Source organism: Leptonychotes weddellii, chromosome 2, assembly GCF_054177405.1.
Source record: "Leptonychotes weddellii isolate Sample4059 chromosome 2, ASM5417740v2, whole genome shotgun sequence".
Taxonomy (NCBI): domain Eukaryota; kingdom Metazoa; phylum Chordata; class Mammalia; order Carnivora; family Phocidae; genus Leptonychotes; species Leptonychotes weddellii.
The window spans coordinates 64,206,022-64,229,488 of NC_138370.1; the positions used below are offsets into that span (position 1 = coordinate 64,206,022).

Below are 23,467 nucleotides of genomic sequence, written 5' to 3' on the forward strand. Positions count from 1 at the left end.
TTAGGAAAATACTGTACGCTACAAGGATATAATATCCCGGAGGACTGGTAAGAGGTTGAAACTGAACCAGACTTGGACATAAGTGCTGAGTCTGGCCCTTCAGTTGCTTCCAGCTTTGGCAAGAATTTTCACTTCCTTAAATTCTATCAGACTTAAGCTCTACCAATTCAAACTGAAGGTAAAGAAAGCTTAGGGGTGGTTATGGAGGTACCCTTTTTTGTTTGTTTTGATAACTTTGACTCTAATATTCTGACTCTGAATTTTGAGGATTTTGTGCTTTTAGCAGAAGACTGAAAGAAGCTCGGAAGACTAGAGTTTGAGCTGGTTAGAAGCTGGAAACATTGAAGCAATTTCTTCTCTTATTTTAAAAAATTATTCTGAGTATTTCTCTTTCATTAATATTTTTTCATGTAGTTATGTAAGTGTCTCTCAAAGAAGGTCAAAGAGCCTGAATTTGCCTGTGTCCCTTATTGGTAGGGGCAACTCCCCTTTGCACATATGTTGGGCAATGTTGCATGCCATGTTGGTTTAACATTTTCCTTTTTAACTATCGTAGGTGCACCATGCCGATGAGAGACAAAGAAGGAAAACAAGACTACAGGTGATTAATCCTCTTATCAAAATACCATCATGTGTTTGGGGTTGGGGCAAATTTCAAATCCACTTGCAGAGTAACGTAAGGACCTGGATAGCTTTTAGGAACCACTTTCTGTTTATATTGTTGCATGATGGAAAGCCTAGACTTCCTATTTTATATATATACTGAAAGAAAGAATGTTTTCTTGGTTTGTTAGCCTCAGGGTGTCTTATTTGATGGGATTCAACTGTTGGAAGACACTGTTGACTCACCCCTATGTGAGAGTTCTTATAATTGAGCTAAGAGGGTGGCAGTTGAGGATGGGGCCTAGGATGTTCTTATTCTTATATTCATTTACAAATTCAGTAACACACTGAAGATCCTTGAGAAGAAAGGAAAAAAGAGATGCATATGTTAATGGCATTTAACTCGAGTGATGTTATTTAATTGATTAAAATTAAAAATTGAACAATTAAACATATGAAGTTGGACTTAATATGAGATCCAGAAATAAAGCAAATAATAAGAATAGGCTTAAGGTAAATTGAACCTTTTGTCTTTTTCCCCATTGAGTTTTGCAGATTGTAAAGATTGAAGTTGTAAGCAACAAAGTTGTTGGTTCCTTTGCAAAGCTCAACTCTTGCTGTCAATGAGGAACCAATGTAGCATTGTGATGTGGGAAAGAAGCTCATAAACCCTTAGTGGGAACCTCCCCTGAAGGGCCCCTCTCATGTGTGTCAAAGTCAAGATTGTTTTCATCACTGTGAGCTTCTGGGTTCAATCTATCCTTCCCAAGAACTTCTTTGTTCTCCGGTGTCACCTCCTACTCTGTTTATGCTGCTTTCTTACTCAGCCTGGAGTTTGGCTGTTAGGTCAGCCAGTGGCTTTGGCTCAAGCCCTCAGGTTAAGAGGCGGGATTCAGGAACCCTCCCTTTGGTGTCCTCCTGCCCTCACAAGTCAGACTGATTCACAGCACAGATTTAGCATGGAGGTAATGGATTGCGTGCACGTCTGATCTGTCACCTTGGCACCCCATTTGTTCTGCGTTATCCTGCTTCTGCATAAGCCCTTTGACAAGTAGAAGTGGACAGAAAAATGTTAGATGCTGGAATGGAGTAGAGGGAAAGATGTTATATGTGGTAGTGCTGCAGAGAGTTCCCACGTGCTCCTTGGTGTATACCATATACCCTGCCTCACCACCATGGTTCCCGTAATAACATCCTGCACTGCTATGTGATTCGCATTTATTACCCAGGAAATGTTGAAAACTCTGACTAAACACACGTACCACAAACATGCCACAAAGAGTGTGGTACATTTGTTACAAATTAAGACTTGGTTATTAACTGAAGTCCATAGTTTGCGTTAGGGTTCACTCTTTATGTTGTACATTCTGTGGGTTTTGACCAAATAGTGACGTGACACCTACCGTTATAGTGTCACAGGGAATAGTATCACTGTCCTAAAAATCCCCTGTGATCCACTTACTCATCCTTCCCTCCCTGCTTCTACATTTTTTTAGGCAAAATCTATTTATTTCTTCCACTTCTCAAGAAAGATAGTTTTCTTTTTCTTTGACTTTTCATTTATTTCACAAATACTGCTAAAAATAGTGAGAATTTTTAAATGGGGAAATGTCATTTTTCTCCCTAATAAGTAAATTGTTCTCATTTGGTCCTGTTTTTCCCCATCCTCTGTCTTTGTGAATATGTACTTTATCCACAGTTATAAATCGCAGTGTAGTATCAACCCTGTGTTGTGCCTTTTTCATTCATCATGGTTTATAAGCATGGAGAGGGGCAGGTCTGGTGGTCTTGACCTGGAGTATACACTTGTAGACTCATTCCTGGGAAACAGAATTGATATTAGGGGACATTAGAGAATACCTGGATTTTTATTTTATTTTATTTACTTATTTGACAGAGCGAGCAAGCATGAGCAGGGGGAGGGGCAGAGGGAGAGGGACAGGCAGACTCCCCGCTGAGCAGGGAGCCCAACATGGGGCTCAGTCCCAGGATCTTGAGATCATGACCTGAGCCAAAGTTAGATGCTTAACCGACTGAGCCACCCAGGCACCCCAGAAAATATTTGGAATTGTAATATGACATCTAAACACAAAACTTGTGTATCCATAATAGGGGTTTTCTTTCCTATTAAGCCAAATACTTCCAAGTCAGACCCCATTTCCTCTCCCTGCCTAGGTTTATGCCCGAACCCAACCTGCCTCCCCTCCTGCTCCATGACACCGCGTCTCTGCCTCCCGGTGCAGACCCACAGCAAGTGATCAACATTGACTGGATTCGGGAGCGGCTCCCTGAGCTGCCCAGTGAGACCCGGGAGAAGCTCATTCAACAGTATGGGATGCTGCCAGAACACAGCTTCGCCTTACTGGTAGGTATTGATCAGAGGCTCAGATAAGCCCAGCTCAGCAGTTTGGGTGATGCTCTGCGGTGAGCTCTGTGTAGCGCAGGCAGATTGCTTCAGTTGTACAGTAGATGCTTCTGAGAAGAACAAGGCACGATAACCTTTGCTCACTACCCTTTTTGGTGAATATGCCTCATGAAACCAGAAGGTGAAGCAGCATCTCATGTCAGTCATCTCTTCTGTGCAGAAATGAACAGCTGCTCACAGCAGCTGTGGAGGCTTCTTGAAGACAGTCCAAATGTTGCAGATGAATGTTTTCCCATGTGTCTGCAGGACAAAAGAAAATCAATGTATAGGGTTTCTGGATGTCCAGCAGTATTGAACCATGACAGGGTCTGGCAGGAAGTTCGGCTCTCAAAAGCCAGCGAGCTGTTTCTCCAACTGTAGAAGGAAAACATTTATTCCGCACGAAATGTTGAAAACTCTGACTGGAAGTATCGGTCCTTTGAGGCTTGAGGGTGCATCTTAAGGGGCCATTAGAGAATCTGACACCACTGAGACCTGCTTAGGGATTTTCCCTTCTTTTCAGAGCTATTCGCCGGCTTTGCCGTTTTCTTTGTCAGGGCAACATTAAAGGGGTGCAGCACTGGTGAGGGTAGGGTTTTGTCACCATTGTCTTCGGCTTGTCTGTGAGGGGGGAAGTAGAAAGCTTTGCTACTGCATGTTTCTGGGTATATGCCACACTGACCTTCGGGAGCAGCAGAGTCTGCAAACTCTGGATTTCTACATTTTAATTGACCAGTAGTAAGTAGATAGAGTGTTAGAATGTTCATATTTATATACTTCAGTGAGAGCAGCCCCGCCGTTTCTGGTACAAGGTAGGCAAGTGAATGTTTGTTGAGTGAATGATTCTCTCTTTATGAATCAGCTAATGTGAAAACTCTCCGGAGAGTCTCACAGGAGAACTCCTCTTCTCCTACCAGTGACGATTGGGCAGGCCCTGATAGGTTTTCATACTTTAGGCAGGGTGACCACCGCCCACTGCCTCCTGTGGGCTGCGTCCGTAGCTTAGTCATAACTCTCTGATGCTTACGAGGCTGGATTTTAGTCATTTCTTCGTGTGACTTGTTCAGCCCCTTGCAGGCTAGGACTGTGTCACCCTCTCACTCGCTGTTCCTCAGCACAGCTCGGCTCACCAGCAGTGGCTTAACACCAAATCTTCGACCGGGCGAGTCAGTTCGCATCTCGGACTGAACACCTTTTTAAACTGAAGCCTCTTACGACTCAGGCATTTCCCCGAGGTTGGTTTAACCCGACTGAGGCTTAGTCCTACCCATCCTCCCCACTGTCTGATGAATTTCCAGCCCACGCGAAATAAATTCCAGACTCAATTCCAAATGCTAAATTCCAGTGCTGCATTTTATAACTGCCAGATTACACAGGGGATGGAAGGACTGGGACGGAGCCTACAGGGACTGAGCCTCCAAGATGTCCGTTATCTGTCTTTGGCCTTCCACCAGGTGAATGGAGGCAGCCCTTGGAGGTAGCAAATGAAGAAAACCCAGGTTTCTTGGCCATTTCTTTGCTCACAACTGTGATTTCAGAAAAGAATCCACTAAATATAACGTTGAAAGTTTTTTTGTGTATCAACTTTCTTCACAAGAGAGGTGAAAAGACCTTTCAGAAACTCCTCTCAGGAATATGGCTATTTCTCTCCACGGTCCTGTCTGCAAGCATTTGCTCCTTTGAGAGAGCATCTCTCTAGCACTGTCACGCTTGGCCTCTGACGAGCACATGATGGCGAGGAGCATCTGCCTCCTCGCGCAAAGAAAGTCCTCTGAGGGCGGGGACATTTTCGTATTCATGTTTGTGTCCCAGGCTCCACTTATGTGTCCTTCACAGGAGGCCCTGAATAAATGTTTGCTGAAGGTGCCCAGCGAGTGGGTCCAGAGTTTAAGGTCCTATTGAGGGGAACCTGTCTTTCATCTGTTCAGTCCACAACTTTTATTTTGCATCTCCTATGTAGCAGGTACTCAGGCAGGGACAAATATATTAAAAAAAAAAAAAGTGTTTCTTCGTTTTCCAAGAGTTTATATATATATAATACACACACACACACACACACACACGACACAGCTAACCAGCCCCTGGGGCAGATTACAAGAGCTAGATTCATACCGTGGGATGGGAGCCCAGGGAGGTAGTGATTACATTGATTGGAACAAAAGGGAAAAAATTCCAGAAGAAGGTGATTTTTGAGCCAGTTTTGAAGGGATTTTTAATATCTTAAAAATACACTTATTTTTAATAGCTTGCAGATAATGTATTAGGTGATTCATTTTTGTTTTTGTTTTTTTTTAAAGGGGTAGTCCTTGAAATTTCCAAGATGAATATAAAGAACTAAATAGCAATGGAAAGAGAATGATTCAGAGAAATTGTTTTCCTGAAAGTGGGTATCCTGAGCTCTTTACGACTTTGTAATCATTGAAAGCTGAGTTACTCAGACCCGAAAATGATATGTTCATGTTTTTTTTCTTGCCTTCATCAGAAACACAACAGATTGCCGAGAAGGGCAGATGCACAAATCTAATGAACCATCTTTGTATTTAAAGAGTGCCCAGGAGTATTCATTAAATAAAAAGCAGTAGTGGAGGTGCTTTGCAGAGCTCCGACCCCACACTCAGTGCCTTTGGATTGCTTATTCCATTAAGCATTTAAGCACATGCCTTACCCACACATACTAAAAACTTCAAAATTTAACTCTAGTCTTTAATTTGTCCTGTCATTTTATTATGTGGTAAGCACTGCATTATGTATTGGTAATTTCTGCTTGATATTTGCAGAACTCTAGTATTTTAGCATCTACAACAATGTGTGGCACATAGTAGGCACTCTGAATATTTATTCAGTGAATGGTCAGACAAATGATACTCTGACAATACTCATGAAAGTCCTGGAAGAAGCATTCCTGATAAAAGGATCTTAGTTTCTAAAGGTCAGATACATAAACCACTCTTGACCCCCTTGCAAATTGTGGGGTGACGCCTGGCTCACCGAACTCTGGGTGAGAAGCACCGGGATCACCGCTTTAACCACCCCCCACGTACTGTGTCCAGAAGCAGGTCACTTGGCCTCTCCGACTCTTGTTTTCTGAACTGGTCTTGTTAGGACATTAAATCCAATCTACATCCTGGTTTTCTCTCTTAAACCCTCCTGACAGTTCCCTCCCAACAGAAAACCTATATTACTGGTTTTTTCCTCTGGTCACATAAAAAGTACCCCACCTGAAACTTGAACCTATTTAGTTAACCTTGCTTCCCTATCTTATGTCAAATTGCCTTGATTGCTGACCTCATTTGTAAGGATTAAGGAATAGAAATACAGAATCTGAGATCCAGGTATTAGGATCCTGAGAAATGAGAGGTTCTAATAGCATAGCAAGTCCTTCTCTGAGTCAGCATATTCCAGGAGTAATCATGAGAATGATCTAGATGATATGCATGTACATTTTTCTTAGCAGATAATCCCAGGGTGACGTCTGTGGGTTATCTCTTCCTAAACTCTGCCTTACCTGATTTGGAGAATGCAAACAGATTGTAGTCATTTGCTTAAGCAGTACAAGAACATGGCTGCTCGCTGACAGCAGGTTCTGCAGTTTATAGCAGGTCACTTTTTTTTTTTTTTTAAAGTAGGCTCCAGGCCCAGTATGGAGCCCAATGCGGGGCTTGAACTCACAATCCTGAGATCAAGACCTGAGCTGAGATCAAGACCTGAGCTGAGATCAAGAGTCAGACACTTAACCAGCTGAGCCACCCAGACACCCCATGGGCCACTTTTTAATTTACCCTTACAACAACCCTCTGAGGTAGATACTGTTACTCTCCCCATTTTACAGATTGGGAAACATAAACTATGGTGGGGTGTAGTACATTAAGTATCTTCGCCAGGCCTGTGGGGGGCCAGGTTCAGTGGTCTGAACTGACTTCAGAGTCCAGGCTTTATTTCCATTTCTAAGCTCTACTGCCTGCCTGCATATATAATGTGCCACAGTGCCAAACAGGAATATGTTTCAAGTTCATTGCTGTTTTGGATCACTTGATAGAGAAAATAGAACTTTTACTTTTGTTAATACTGTTGTTTTTGTTTCTTTGTTTGTTTTGGTTGTGGTTTTCTTCGTTGTTTTATTTTTGGGTTTGTTGGTTTTTTTTTTTTAGATTTAATTATTTATTTGAGAGAGAGAGAGCAGGAGTTGGGAGCAGAGGGAGAGGGAGAAGCAGACTCCCTGCTGAGCAGGGAACCTGATGCAGGGCTCAGTCCCGGGACCCTGGGATCATGACCTGAGCCGAAGGCAGACGCTTTACCTGAGCCACCCAGGTGCGCAATACTAATGTTTTATACAGTCCCACTAATGCTTCATGAAGCAGTCACAGACCATTGGTTCATTTAAAACTTTTAATCACCCTGTTTGGTTTTTAAGATGTCAGACTGCCTTATAAAGAAAGAAAAAGTACTGTCTCCTAAATTTAGTGAAAATCAGTCAACTTCAATGAAAAGCAGAAATTATGTCCACAAGTAGAAAATTTAAATCACAAAAAAAGAGATATAAACTGTCCTCTGTAACTTTATTTTGTTTCTTAAACTTGGTGCCATAGGTTCTTGGCTCCTTCTGAATGAATCATTGAAAAGGTCTCCAAAAGAGGGCAGGATGTGTGGGGTTTGTAGGATGATTTTGCCTGTCGCCTCATGTCATGCAGCCCAGCACGTGGTAGGCACTTGGTAAGGACCAGATACAAGCTCCCAGGGTGCCTGGCTGTGTATGAATTCATTAGATGGAAAGATGTCCATCTCATCAAGATTTCAGTGGAGGAATGGCATCGCATTCCCAATTTAGTGTTTCTTGAGAGCCTGCTGTCCTTGCCACAGCGCCCTGTGCTGTTTTCAGGTAGAAGAGCTTTATCTTTTCCATGTCGCTTTTCATTCTCCCAAGTAGCCCTGCAGGGCAGTGGGTTGAAACACTAAGAGACAGTCTTGATTTCAGATCTCACCTTGGACACCTGGGAGCCGGGAGGGCTATGCAAAGGGAACTGGCGCTGCCACTCTCCCTAGCTAAAAGAGGGGAGGGAATGATTCCCTTACCCCGAAGATGATTGACAGAACAGAATCTTCACTGAATCCCAACAAAATCCAAATACAGCCAAGCGGACTCCCTAGAATAAGTTGCCAGGGAGAAGAGCACTGACACCAAAGAACTGCTAACGCGTTTGAGAGCCGCGCAGGGCAGAATTTTAAGAAAAATCCATCATGGCCACAGTGATACTGTAGGAAAATGTGACTGTGACCCTCCAAATTAGTGACCCGTGCTGCCATACATGTTTGTCTGTCTTTGTATTCAACCTGAAGATACGTAGTCTTATTTGAACAACTTTTTTTTTTCCCCAGCTGGTTATTCCCCATTTGAAGTCATAATCCTTTGCTTCTGACACCATGAAAAAGGTTAAGGTGTCTCTGGGGACAAAGAAGCAGAAAAGATACTATGACTGTGGTTGATTATTAAATGGATTGTTTTCCAAGAGTTTTGCTTTGAGTTTCTAGTAAGCTTGAAATGGCTTGGTTTTCTTTTTGGATGAACTGTCTATAAAATAATTTCCCATGATAAATACCTGTGTACTCATAGATGATACTACTTTAAAGCTAATAGTTTAAAAGGCATCTGAAACTATTGACTGGTTTCAGACTGCTTAGACGTGCTGAGGAGCAAAGCACTGGCCTTCTAACCACCGCTGAAGGAAAATCCATTTGGTCAACATTGTCGCTCACCATATTTCAGCTCCATGTAATTTTCGAAATTGATTTTATTCTTCGGTTCATAAAATTGCACCCAGTGCTTGCCAGCTTACGGGTGCTTTTATAGTTAGCCTATGCCCTGGAAATGTAACCGATATTTTTTTCTGGTAAAACTGAATAAAGGATGCATCTTCTAACTTTACTTCTGAAAAACCAGCAATTCGTTTATTTCAGATGCAAGTAACAGGACTTTCACAGACGAGGATCCTCTGGGCTCAGATTCATTTGACCCCTCAGGGACCTTCCCACTAGAGCAAAAGTGCAGGGAGGAGTGAAGTCCCTAGTGCTCAGCCTTGGGGATTCACAGGGACTCTCTCCTTCACCCATCCTGAAGCCGGGTCTCCTGTTTGTGGGATGATTTCCTTTTGAGGACAATTAAAATACATTATTTCTGGTTTCAGTCCGATCTTGGTGCAGATGAGCAAGCACTGCCTTGCAGCTTTGTTGCCATTTTTAAGCTGCAGCCTGAAAGCTGCTGTTGACCAGCACATGTTCCCTCCGTGTTGGGCCCATTTGACAATGGTGGCTTTAGGCACATTGAAATGTGATTATGATCAGAATTGATTTCTTGACAGCATACTACTTGTGGCCCATTCTCGAAGATACGGTTTTCTGGTTATGCTGCTCTGCTGTCAACTTTTATCACCTGATTATCCAAAGAAAAGTCTTATTGCCAGATTGGTTTCCTTCCCATCCCTCCTAGAGCTCATGTATCTCGGAGAATGTAAACTCATTTTCACATGAGTCTAAGCCAAATGTAGGTGTGAACCCTCTCTGTATGGAACGGTTATCTTAAACTCAGATGTGTATACTTCCCGACTTTGCTAGGAACAAAGCACAAGTGAAATTGTTGGGACCAGAGTTTTGCTCAGATTTTAGGGGCTTCCAGGCCCGCTGGGAACATGACCCAGGAGTAGAAACTGTGAGGACCAAAATAGGACGGTAGACCTTTCTAGTTGTGTATTTTATGAGACAGACTAGAGAGTATACCCTTGGTGTTTCTGGGGCAATTTCCAAGCCTCTCCAGATCTCCATGTTCTTGAAAGAGGCCTTGATGGTTCAGGATTCTGGTTTCCTCCTGACATGCTCAAGTGAGAGCAATGTTTCCTATGCTAGTCTCACACCACCAATTAACTACCTTTAGTTTTTTCCCCACTGAAGACTCTTCTGGATCCATCTATTCCCCCCACCCCCTCCACTCACTGCCAGATTTCCACAGCCACTTCTTGTTTCCATGAAAAGCAAAGAGAAGGCTCATTCACATCGTAGATCCAAGCTGGCACCCCACTGAATGTGTCCATCCTTAATCTCACCATAACTTCTGCTTTCTTTCCTTGGTTAGAACCATCACTCAGGCCTCCCTATCTAATTTCCATTTCCATCCCAACACTAGCATTCAGTGTTATTTTCACAAAGGTGATGGGTCTGCATTCTGTTTTTCTCACTTTGTAAGAGTGATCAAACCCACAGGAATAAAGAGGGAACAACAGAGTCCCCACCGATAGATGCTGGGCCCTCTTACAGTGTTTGCAGAAATGCTCGGTGGCCGCTCACCCCAGCACCCCCACCACGTGGCAGATGGGTGCAGTTTCCCTTTGTGCCTCCACGGAATGACATGTCATGACACATGAGCACCTCGCCTGGTCGAAGCCACCGTTGTTCAGTCCACAGATGCAGGGTCTGCTGTATAGTCGGCTGCTCCCCACACAGGAATGACCTGCCCGGTTAGGTATAAACTGGTGCACGAAGTCCCCGTAGCAGAAGAGTTAGAATGTAGTAAGATGCAGTCTGCCTGACACCAAGACTATGTGAGCAGTAGTGGGGGTGGTTTTGTAAGGTCCGAAGGCGCTGCAGAATTGGGCAGGGTCTTGGTTGAGGCATACTCACCATAACTTCCATGAGGAGAGAGTGTGGAGGGGACGCAGAAGAGAGGCCCAGGGAACTCCAGCCACCCTCCTGTGCCCCAGAAGCTCTGTGTGGCCTAGGGCGGGGGGCGTGAATCTGTCTGCCTTCCTGATCTGGGAGCAGGTGTGTGCCCCGCCACAGCGGGAAGTGCCAGGTGGCATAGGGGTACATTGGCAGAGGCAGAAAAAGAACCTGCTGTTTTCTCCTAATTTCTAAGTTAATTGCTAAGGGCCTTTGCAACATTTTTAATGTGTGAAGAACCTTTGAACAGATGGCAGGTACCAAATAAGATAATGGAAGTGGTGGGAAAGGGCATTCTTTTGATGAGCTTGTTGCTTCACATTGTGCCTGGCACTGCTAGGTGCTCAGTCTCAGTCCCCGGGAAGGCAGGGACATGATGTTTTCATCAGAGGCAGTGTAACATGGAGATGAAGGGCACAGACCGCAGAGGTTCAAATCCCAGTTCTGCTGCTCTCTTGCTGTGGAAGCTCAAGCAAGTTAATGCCTCAGTGTCCTCATCTGTAAGAGAGAGTTCTACTAGTATCAACCGAGGGTTGTCGTTAAGAATTAAATGAGTTGGAGCGCCTGGGTGGCTCAGTGGGTTAAGCGTCTGCCTTCAGCTCAGGTCACGATCCCAGGGTCCTGGGATCGAGCCCCACATCGGGCTCCCTGCTCCGTGGGGAGACTGCTTCTCCCTCTGCCCCTCACCCTGCTCTCATGCTCTCGCTCACACACACTGTCTCTCAAATAAATAAATCTTAAAAAAAAAAATGAGTTTACTTAGAAGAGTGCCTAGCACCTGTTGTTGTCGTTGTTAATACCATCAGCAGGAGCATCAGCCACGTGCGGCTCCCCACGGGGCCGGCTACTCTCTCCGTGTCTAGCCCCCATTCTGGATACACTCCTGCAAGCTTTTTAACTAGCCCCGAGTTGCCAGTCTGGGGTTCCTTTAGCTGCCAGGTCACTCCCTGCCACATAATCAGCTGTTCCTCAACTTGCACTTTGTGGGCTTTTTCTTGAGTCTGTCACTGGGCAGCTGTCTCTGTCAGGTTTTGTTCTCCTTCTAAATATAGTCCAGCTAATTTCTGCCCTGTCATCAGGTTCAAAGAGTGTGGGACTTAGAACAAGAATGGTGGTTGGGAAACCAGCCCTCCTCCTATTCCAACTGCATAGCCTTCGGACATTTTGTCGTCTCCAAAGGTAGAACGGACAAGACAGCTTGGCGAGAAGACAGTAGCATGCAAAAAGACATTGCTTCTGGGGCCCGACGCAAGGGCGAATCAGGGTTCCTCCCCAGGGCAGGCCGCGCAGGTGGGGCAATCCCTGCGCCTCGCCTCACACCTGCAGTGACCAGCTGACAGATCCATTAGCGGTGCAGGGCTCCTGTTAGCGTCTCCGAGGCTGACCTGGCATTGGCTCTGGGTGTAATTGAATGCTTCGGGGAAATTTGATTAAAATGTGAAAGGACGCTTCCCGGCCATAGAGCTGTGGAGGCTGTCCAGTGTTACACGAAAGACAGGACCGGTTGTCCCTGCCGCGTTAGCTGTGGCTGAAGGAACAATTAGTGTTACATTTGGCCAGGAGACGATGCGCCGTGTCGCTACGGTGTCAGCTCTGTCTGACGTAGGAGAGGTCAGTGCGGAGTCGGACACTTGCATGTCGCCTTTGAGAAGGAAGCTAGGGGCTCCCTAACGCAGTGGCCTTTTTGCGTTGCTCTTACATAGTTTTTATGTAAGGGAACCACCAGCCCACAGTTTTCCTGAGAACACCAGATGGCTGCACTGCCATGTTCACCAGGGACTTCTGAGATTCATGCTTATTCACTTATTAGCAGTTGCCGATCTCATAGAAAAACTAAGGAAACCTTATCTAGAATGCTGCAGTTTTTTTTCTCGAAAGGTGGACTTCTGATCTAAAGAGCCAGAGCAGGCGCCCCATGTGCGCCTCAGCATCAATCCATCATTCTCTGGGCGGCAGCGGCTCGGCCTCCTTCAGCCCTGCTGCTGGCTGCTCACCCCATTACACCCGCAGATTTTCACGTCCGCTTGCAATTGTGTACTGAAACCGTGCATCCCCCAGTGAAGTACAGTTCCAGCTCCGACAGGCTTCATCACAGCACCGACACAAAAAGACAAACAGATCTGACTTGCCATGTTATCCATCCAATAAAAAAAAACCACCCAAGGGTAGAAGAAGAGCTATTCATCACGTCCCAGCACCTCAGCCAAGCCTGGAAGTTCAACTGCAATATTTCTAGGTGGCTTTAGAAAACCTTTCCTTGGCAAAGCAAAGAGTTCTTCTGACAGCTCTTTTTACCAGCGAGCCAGCCTGTCTGGGTTAGAACAAAGGGAATTCTGCCCATCTGATTTGAGCTGGAGAGCGATTTTCTACTTCCCCAGCGGTTTGCTGTATCATGGTGGAAGTTGGAATACTTTTCCGTATGTTAAGCAGGTCTTCCTCTTCATTCTGCCTGCATTTCCCTTATCTGCAGTCAAGCTTTGGCTGCTGAGGCAGCCTTTGCCCTGGTTTAGCATGAGCAGAATAGTAACGTTGGCCTGAAAAGAGATTCAAGAGATGATTATGGGATTATTCAGTAGGCTTGTCACCAGAGAATGTATCTGTTACAAAGGGCATGTAGATTTTTTTTTATTATGGAATGTCTGTTTTAGCAATTGTATGCCCATGTATATTTTACAGCATCTACAATAGTTAAACTTTCAGAGCACTTTTGTTAGTATGTCTTGCTCTTCCGAGTACCTTATTTTTCCAGAAAGTTCCTTCACTTAACAAAGCTTTTCTGAAAGGGGCAAGGGTGAGAGCCTTACCCACAGTATAAAGCTTAAAAGACTATTTCAAGGAAAGTGTGGTTTGATTTGAATTGCAGCAGGTAGGGGAAATCTACTAAGAAATGTGCTCCCTCTGCATTTGGAAGCTTCACCTTCCCGTATGTGAGGAGCACATGTTTTTATTTTTCTTATTGGAAAACAAAGGATGGACTTAGCCAGACCTTTTGGTTCTGCCAAACTGATCTGAGCTGGCAGTTAGCCACTTGATGAGTGCCTTGGGGTTACTCTTATGCAAGCCTGGGACAATTCTAATATTTAAAGGTGAACATGGCACGATAAAGAAGGAGCATTCACTTGTGATTTTTTTTTTTTTAAATGCACGTGGTGATGGCAGGCGTGGATTCTGTCCACAGATACTCTCAAGTAGCTGCCATTGCCCAGCCCTGACTTAGCTCTAGTTATAAAGTGAACCGGACAGAATGGCCCCCGACTCACAGAGCTGACAGTCCAGAGGGGGTAGAGTCTTCTTCAAGTCCCCTTGATGATTGTTTTCACGGAGCAAGAGGAGAGGCAGGGTTAAGCTGTGTCTGGCTTGGCTCAGAGGGCCTGGAAGCCCCTGCTGCCTCCATCAGTCCTGTGGTCTAAGTGGATCACATGTACCTGGGTTCTTCCTCATTTTGAAAACCATTTCTGTCACTTCCTGGGATGATGTGAAGATACATATAGTTACGATCCACTTTTGATTTTTCAGAGGTAGAATATTCCGTCTATCCCTTCTTGATTTGCTTCTTTTCCTGCCTCCTTATTCTCACAATCACTGGGACTTCCAGCAGAGAATAGACCTGGAAAGAAAAAGGACAGGAAACTCAGGCCAAACATCGTGGGCCCGAGGATAAAAGGGTTAAGGTTGTAGGGTACGCAGGGCTGACGGCGAGAGGGCAGGTGAGTTTGGGGGAGAGTGGATTTCATTGTCCTCTGGTTCACCAAGCCAGGCTCTCTGACATATGTTTGTTCCTGTGAGAAAATGCTGTATTAAAAAAATGCACAGTGACAGTGGTAGAAGTCGAATACTTGCTGTTTACTGAAAGTGATCACAATTTTCTGGTGACGGTTCCGTGTTTAAGAAAGTACAGGTAGAGGTCTCAGAGGAGGCAGAGGGTGACAGTATCAGATCTGCCTTCAGAATGCTGATCTTTCATTTTGGGGGAGACTTTATACATATATATATATGTATATATATATATACATTTTTTTTTGTTCACAGAATGAAGTTGGCCTACTGGAGTTCTTCCAAAATGTGATAAAAGAAACTAGGGCAGAGCCAAAAAAAGTAACTAGTTGGGTCCTCAACATTTTTCTGGGTTTTTTAAAGCAACAGAACCTTACTGTCAATGAGAGGTGAGTGGGGTTTGGAGATTCTTTTTTCCTTTTTTTGATGAACTCTGTGTCCAGAAGCAGTTGAAGTAGGGCAGGGCCAGTGTTTTGTTCTCCCTCTTCCCCCTCAGGATCTCCTGACAAGACACACACCCCCTGTGAATTCCAGATTCTAAAGCTGTCCTCCCTCACATCTGAAATTTCGTTTATTTGTTCAAATCTTTGTCTGTGCTGTCCTTTGTACTGTGCTGGAGCTGCGAACCTAAAGATGAGTAAGACAAGAAGTATACAAGCTGGTGGGGGATATGGGCCTGTAAGAGAGCAGGTAGTCACCTCAGTGTGATTCTGTTAGGCCAGAGGCACAGGGGGTGCCCTGAATGAACACAGAGGGGGCCTGACCCGAGGCCAGAAGGTGAACAAGGTTTCCCTCAGAAGCGAATGCTGGAGCTAGGCCCCAAAGACCTAGTGGGAGTTGCCAGGTGATGGGAGGGGCGAGGGCATTCTAGGCAAGGGAGTGGCCGATGGACACTCAGAGGCAAGCAGGTGTATGGGCTCAAGAAACCCAGAAACTCCGGGGTGCTGAGGGGCAAGCAGGACAGCTCAGGAAAAAGCCACAGAGACCAGCAGAGGCCACCGTGCAAACACTTTTGTCAGCAGCTCTCAAAGCCCTAGATCTCCATCGCACTCCAGTTTCACTTTGGGGGAGTAGGTTGGAAGAACAGACCAGAAGCAAGGAGCCAGTTGCTGGAGTGCCAGTGAGAAATGCCATGGGCCTGAGCCGAGGTAGATGGAGAGCAATTCTCTCACCTTGTACAACTTCCAGTTCTTACTTGGACAGTGGAGTGAAATGGAGGGCAGCATTTTACAGTCTAGTGAGAGGTAGAGGAGGAGGAGTGAGTTCAGAGGGAAGGGGCGGGGCACGATGCCATGTTCCATTTTGGACCTGCTGAGTTGGGCTGCCTGTAGGACAGACATCCCCCTCATGGGGATAACCAGGAGGCAGTCAGATATATGATCTACCGCTGACAAGAGAGATCTGGGAGGTATGAATCCTAGAGTTCTCATTTGTTCATTATTCAGCACATGTTTATTTAGACTCTGCTCTGTGCAAAGCACTGTGCTAAACATGGGGAAGACCAGTCAGCACAACAGATGTAGTCCCTGCTCTCGGAGCTGACGGTCTAGAAGCCGGTGATGACAAAGCAATGAGCTAGGTGCTCTTGAGAAGGGGGAAAGGAACAGCTAAGCTAAGGCCTGGGGGAAGGATGAGTAAGGTTAGGGAAAATCCAAGAGGTAAAAGTGTTCCAGTATAGGGAACAGCACGTGTAAAAATCATGAGGTGCGTCCGGGCATCCTGTGTCTGGGAACGCAAGGACATAGTCCAGTATAGGTGGAACATGGACTTAGCAGCTTATAGATAGTACTTGAAGTTGTTGAAACAGAAAAGGATCAGGGAGGGTATGGCCTGATGGGACGGCTGAGGAAGGAGCTGGAGATGCTCTAGACTCTAAGTGAGAAGCGCAGGCAGAGAAGGAGGCAGCTGAGAAGAAATGGCAGAGAAGAGGAAAACTAGGACAGAATGTCACAAAAGCCAAAGGAAAGGCAAGATTTAAGAAGGGAAGAGTGAGCAGCAGATTGCAGTATGGGGAGTGAGGGAGAGAGCGTTCATGAGGAACCCCCCCCCAACCCCGGCAGGGCCCCAGGGGAACGTGGCGCCCCCTGTCAGCAGGTGTGCCATTGTCTCAGCATCCCGAGGCCGAGGCCGTAGAGAGTGGGGGAGGGGGACGAGCCTACATGGATACGTGATCCCAAAAATTTGTTTGCTCAAAGAAGGTCTTGCTGTATAGTGCCAACTTCCTGTTCAGCCTCCTGCTTGCAGTGTGTATATGTATGCCGTAATGTGGCCATGTGGGACCAGTTCACTTCCTTACTTGGCTCCTTACCAGCAGTGACCTTGGATGAGTTCCCCTCTCTCACCCTCCATTGCTTCACTGTGAAACGAAAACGGCAGTACCTAGGTACTGCCAAGGGTTTTGGAGAGGAAAACGCACAGTGCCTGGCACGTAGTGGGCCCTCAGCGGTCGTTTCCTTCTCTTTGCCCGGTTGGTGTGTTAAGTACCGAAACGATGGCCACCCTCAGCCTCCTAAGCTCCTTTGGCATCTGTTGCCTCTCTGTCTTTCGTTCCTACCCTTTGGGGTTTGACCTCTCCTCAGAAACTCCACTCTTTACACTGAAAATATGGTGGCCGTTCAGGGAAGGCTGGAGCCATCCAGAAGAGTTTATGGAGGAGAAACAACTGTACCAAAGCCTTAAAGAATGGATGGGAGTTGGTGAGGCAGAGGTCTGGGCGACACCTGTGGAGAGCCAAGGGTGGGAATGGGAATGCATTGCACGTTCTTAGACTGAGGAGGAGCATAGCTTGTAGGAGCAGAGAGTGGGAGACGGCAGGAAAGCGCAGCTGACTGACTGGCGCAGGGCTGGGATATGAGGATGTGGAGAGTCACGGGGCAGGGGCGGGTGTTAGTCGTGAATCCAACAAATGCGGTAGAGTGCCCCTCTGGGCAGAGCACGAGGTTAGACGAGGAGGCCCCCACCCCGGCCCTCGAGGAGCTCGCCGTCTCCTGGGGAGGACTAGACTCGTGTGGCAGCATTTTAATCCGAGGCAGAAAGCAGTGCTTCTGTTTTACAACTATACACAGCACAGTGGGAGCAGAGAAGAGGGAAGCGCCTATTGGCCAGAAGAAGCCAGGAAGGCTCCAAGATGTGGTTTGAGCTTTCGGAGGAGTTAAAAATCTGATCCTTAAATTGATGGTTTCCATGTCTTTGGCTATGATGGACTATGTTGGCCTAGAGTCACTGAATTTTAGTCCTGCCAGAGACCTTAGATAACTTCTGGTTCCGCTCTGTCCTTTAGCAGACAAGGAAATCGAGGCCCTGACCAGTAAGGTGACATACCTTAGGCTGCTCAGCTGCTGAGACTGGTAGCCGAGTCCCCTGACTTTCAGACCAGCTTCTTTATATGTCGGTCTGCAATTAGGGGTTTGCGTACCAGCCATGTTGGTAGCTGCTGAAGGTGCTGAGGTTGATAAATTAGCTTGTAGAGTGAACTTGGAGCCCCTGATATTTACCTAAACAATTCATAAGCACTACAGTTTTAAGAACCCAGAGGGTACCCAATTCTACATAAACCTAATAAGGAGTTGTTCCAAAAGCAGGTAAACGGGGGAGCTAAGCTCCGGTTCTGTTACACAATTTATGTAGAACAAGGACTAAGGATCCAAAAGCAAGCTGTAGCAGCTCTCTTCCTACACAGTTCAGAGAACCATCGTTAGCTGCACCGGCTGTCCCAGCCTCACCTCGGAACAAACAGCAATCAAGGAACAGCCGTAGCTGCCGGAGCGAATGTTTCCAGAGCTTAGAACGGCAGTCGCTATGGAGCTATAGCAGTAGTCATATGACGACGCCAGGCGGGGAACACTCTAGAGGTCAAGTTGGCAAGAACTGATTTTGCAAATTAGCATTCATCTTTAAAGACCTGTCAGAAGACTGGTGTTTAAAGAGTCCAACCAGAAGAGCTCTTGTTGAACTCGGCTTTTTAATTATTTTGAGCATATTGCTTTGAAAGTTGTTTTTCTGTTAACTCCTTCTAAATTGCTATTAATAACAGGTTGGATTTAGTTAAGAACATGGAAATTACAGCTACCCTGAGCAGGCGCTTCACAGTGACATCAGGCAAGTGCCACCATCCAGTTGTCCGGTCTAGTCGAGTGCCCCGAACTTCCAGGTCAGCCGTGGGCAGCGGTTCCTGAGGCACTCGCCATCCAGGGCAGGCTTTAGAGCCAAGAGGGCCTGATGGTGAGGGAAGAGAAGTCCAGCAGTGGGATGTGTGCGGTAGCATCCAGGAGTGGGGCTGCAGGGTTCGGAGCCCATTAAAGATCATTCCGGCAGCCCTGTGAGCGAACATGGTTATTACCTCATAAGGCAAAACAAAGAATATGTGACAAAGACCACGTGTGGCCCACAGAGCCTTAAACATTTGCCCTCCGGCACTTCCTGGATGAAGTTTGCTGACCCCAGCTTAGAACATGTTTGGTGAGAGGTCATTGAGTCCAGTGGTAGAGAGAACTGGATCCTGAAGAAGCAGAGGCAGTCTTGGGAACAGATGGGCTTCGCTTGTCTGCCAGCCTGAGGTGGAGGCAGAAAACCGTATGGAGAAGAGCCCTGGCCACTCCTTATTAGCGGGACATTCAAAGAAAAGGAAGAGAATGCGGAGGTCCAAGGAGAAGGGGTGTTCGCAAGGGGCTTTAAATGTAGCCCAGAATTGGGGTGCAATAGAATGGGGGGAAAGCAGTTGTGCTTGGCAGCAAGCAAAGGGTATGTGATTTTTTTTAAGAGAAGAGCTTCTGTAGAGGGCTAGGATTAGTATCCACATGGCTGTGCTCACAAGGGTAGATAGTAGCCACTAATGCCAGATGTTTATTGGTAAAGGTAAGGCAAGAGCCCAGGCAGAAGTAAGTGTCTTCAAAATCACTTGCGGACATTTTCAGGATCAGGAAGATCTGAGCATTTGTGAAGGTGCGTGAGTAAAGCCCCAGGAGAGAGGAAACAAACATGCAAGTGGGATCCGTAAAAGTGGAAAGTAATGGGATTAAAAGCATGAGTCGAGGGCTTGGTTTGTTGGAACCAGGAGGAAGAGGGCACGACAGAAAATTCTGAGTCTTGCATCAGCTGATGACCTTACGAAGTGAGAGGTGAGGAGGGCATGTGCCAAGAAGGGAAGTGGGAAGGAGACTGTCTGGAACAGGTGCTTGGGTTGGGGCACCCGGTAGGGGTGCAGGGAAACCGTCGAGATGAACACAAGGATTATTGACCAGCAAGAACCACCTGGGTGTCCAGATCCCTCTGTCTTCCTCTAGGAGCTTCCTGTGTCCCATCGGAACAGAAGCAGAGAAGGTGGCCTTTGGGCCTGAAAAGAGTGTGGGGATTGAGATGGACCGCACATTTCTCCAATGAGGGGAGGGGGCTGGAGGGGTATGGTTGTAGAGATAGCAGAGTGTTTACTCCCAGAATCCAAGCTGGGGATGGAGTTGTGATCCTGAAAGAGCTCTAGGGGACTGGAGGAAGTTGGCAGATGGGAGAGATCCCTCTGTACATACGCAGGCCTCAGGGGATTGGAGGCTGGCACACAAAGCTTAAGCCTTCCAGTGTCAGAGTCTTCTTTAGTGGAGACACATTCACTGTCCAGGAACCAGCATTATCTGACAGCAGCAAATCAGTAGCTTGTGCTTCTGCTGCCATTATGTTGCAGATCTGATGGTTTATTTATTTAACTGGTGAGTGGGGTCTTCTACCATCAGTCTGACAGGTACTGATCTTTGTCATTGTCTCACTCAAGGTTAGCCCGGGCATATCTGGAATTAATGTGTGCGGTATACCAGATAGCTCTCCCTGTTGGTGGGAAGAGTTCTGTGACACAAATATTACTGACTTTGTGTCAAGCATTTGTGGGTACAGAGAGGTGAGAAATCTCCAATGCTGTTAGGTCGGTGGAAATATTTTATAGTGTACATTTATGACCTAACTAATGAATTAAGGTCATTAGATGAAAGGCAAAGTATTTTTAGTTATGTTGTGTTCTATTTCTGTTCTTCTCTGTCTCCATGTCCCTGATATCATCAACTCATGTGGGAGAAGGGACCTTTTCTTTTCTGCATGCTCTAGAAATCCAGTTTAACATCAGTACTTATTATGGGTTCTACCTACTGTCTACACTCTAATTAGCCACCATATTTTCTAGGATTGCAGAACACCCAAGGGACACTCGTTTTTCAAACAACCTGATTCTTTATTGTCAGTAAGGTGGAAGATTGGAAAAGGGATTTATCGGTTTATTTCCAGCTCTCTGCCCCTCTTCCTGTTGAGATTTAATCAGCGTGGTTCACAGATGTTCCAGATACCAACTTAATAACACCAGTTAGTCTCCAAACCTAGTTTTCACTTGGAATTACCTTTTATCCCTACTTTGGATAAACAAAGACTTTAAGGATGATGGTCTGCCCCTGTGTGGGCAGCTGCTTCGAATGAACAACCCTAATGAGGCTTCACTGGACTTGAACCAGAGTCCAGTAAGTCAGAGCTGGTGAACTTGCACTCACTGGGTTTGGAATTCATGGAAACTGGATGGGGCCTCCATGGCAGTTTCCTTTTCATTATCTAGGAGCTTACAAAGAAATTAATTGTGATTGATTAGAACTAAGACATAAACAGAAGGTGTTTTCCCTTGGCGTTAAACATTTCAGAAGCTCTCATTCACACTGATGTGCTATTTATAAGTCCTTCCTATCTATTTAAAATTAGTCCCTTAATGACCTCAGATAAACAGCGTTTTATTAGCCTAGTTGCTCTATGTGTTTAAAAGTAGCAAATTCACATATTTTAAAGAAATGGTGTGTAATTCAGTGTTGTCTTTTCACTAATCTAGGCACTACCCCCCCCCATACACACACACACACCACTCCTACCCCCAAATGTGAATTAATGACACTTTATGGGTTTGGTTGCTCCTTGGCCTTTCTTTTATCATGGGATCTTGGCAAGTAAGTCACATCCTAAAAGTATGGATATGATGGATTCTGGACCCTTCTGTTGTGAGTCTGGAGAGAACAGTGTCTGTGCTGATGCCCATAAGGACAGTTAAGGACACGGATGGCAGTCATGGAGAGTTCCCTTAAAGAAAAGCTCTTACAAGTACAAAGAACTTATATTTGCATAAAAACACTCAGAAAAGTAGCTTTGTTAGCTCTTTTGTTTGAAGTAATTTTTAGGCTGATCTTGAAAATATTTAATTACTGGGTTGTTTTGTTTTGGTTTTTTTCTCTTGTCATGGTTCATGAATTTTGCAGCCACTCCTTTTTTTGACTAATTAAACTGAGCAGTTGTCTGTTGCTACAACTTTTGCCAGACAGTCATTATTGTTGAGTAGTAAAATAAAGAAAAACAACACTAGTCACCGAAATTTGTTATATCCTAAAATACAAAATAAATAAATAAAATAGAGCCCAATTGGCGTGTTATTTCCATTCCTGGGTGTGGGTTTAATTATTTAAACCTACAAAATCAAGGGCTTTGTTTCTGAATAACCATAAATGGATATGCTGACAGTGTGAAATGTAAATTTATTTTCTCTCCTTTCGGGGGCTGCTAGTCCTGTCACACCTTCTGCACTGGCTGAGCTGCTCAACCTGCTGGACAGAAAAGCCATCTCTTCATCAGCAGCTAAACAGGTATGTCAACGCTTCCTAAAGCTTCGGACTGCTGTGCTATCCCAGTAAATGTTTTATGCCAAATGCCATCACTAAGTGAATTTCATAATTGAAGTATTCAATGCTTGTAAATGCTGTTTTTATACTGAAGAAGTAGAAACATTTCGTTTAGCAAAAGAAAAAAAAAAGCCAGTATGTGCGATGTAGGTAATACACTTCTCATCTTTGCCTAACCAGGGGGAATAGTTCCTGTTTGGTTTTGCCTGGAATGTTTTCCAAACATTTGTTTATGTGAAAGGTGGGACTGCAGCTTGTGGGGGCTTCAGAGCATGCGCACTGCCCCTGTGCCCCGCAAGGCCAAGGTCAGGGGCGGCTTCGGCACTGCTCCCTGACCCACTGGTCCCTGTCAGTCCTCCGCGGCTGCCCAGCCAGTCCTAGGGGCTTACTGGTGGTCTTCGTTGCCTCATCGCCCCCTGAAATTCAGTCTTCCAGCAAGGAGGATGAGGTCAGACTGCCTGTCACTTAGCAGATAAAATTTTATACATGCGCCCGGTGAACGCAAGCTGCGAAAACCAGCAGCCGCATCAGAGGTGGCCTCAGCTTCATCACCCTCCACCTGACAGTCATAGGTGGCCGAAAGATTCCTGGAATCCAGAAAACTCTCACAAGTAAGTTCCCAGAAAGACAAAGAACACCAAGGCGGCAGCCTGATCTCAACTTTGGATATCGAAGCCATCAGTGCTTCAGACAGAAACTTAATGTGACTTTAATGGTGCCTTTTGCATTTACTATTTAGACACATCGGCAGCAGTGGCAGGTACTGAGTGAGGCTTTGGAATAGCAGCTGCTTTGGGCTAGTTATAAGGCACTGTGGAGCTCACACCCAGCTCTGTGCAATGAAACTGGAAACAGAACTAATAAAGGTTCTGTCTCCCCACCACCCAGTGAGGCTGTCAACTGCAGGGACCTTGGCACATGTAGGAAAGGATTTTGGTTGCTTGGATGTCAGAAGAATACAAATGTTTATGACAGTGCTCAGCAGTAGCAGAAAGATTAGATGGCCTGAGGGTAGAAAAAAAACTCTATATGTATACATAAGAGCAGATGAATTGTAGCATTTGAAATGAAAGGGGAAAAAATTTTCCCCTTCTCATTCATCCTGTCCCACCAGACCTGGGGAGGCAGAGAAGGAGGAAAGGAAGAAAGGAGAAAGGGGAAGGGAGGGAGGAAGGAAGGAAGGAAACCCAGTACAGTGAATATGATTTGTTCAATGGGAAGAAATGGAAAATGCTAGAAGATGCTGACAGCTGATTCAGATATAGATAGGGACACCTTTGGATTCTGTCAACTTCCA

The 23,467-nt window shown here is 45.7% G+C and overlaps 1 protein-coding gene across 1 annotated transcript in view; it reads left to right on the plus strand.

Moving 5' to 3' along the window:
• Nucleotides 1-23,467, plus strand: part of GATB (glutamyl-tRNA amidotransferase subunit B) — a 92,848-nt gene that overhangs the window by 51,848 nt on the left and 17,533 nt on the right. Inside the window, exons 8-11 of the mRNA XM_081813111.1 lie at nt 557-601; nt 2,779-2,968; nt 14,741-14,874; nt 22,056-22,134. Coding sequence (XP_081669237.1) covers nt 557-601; nt 2,779-2,968; nt 14,741-14,874; nt 22,056-22,134 — 448 coding nt within the window. The remainder of the gene's footprint in view (nt 1-556; nt 602-2,778; nt 2,969-14,740; nt 14,875-22,055; nt 22,135-23,467) is intronic.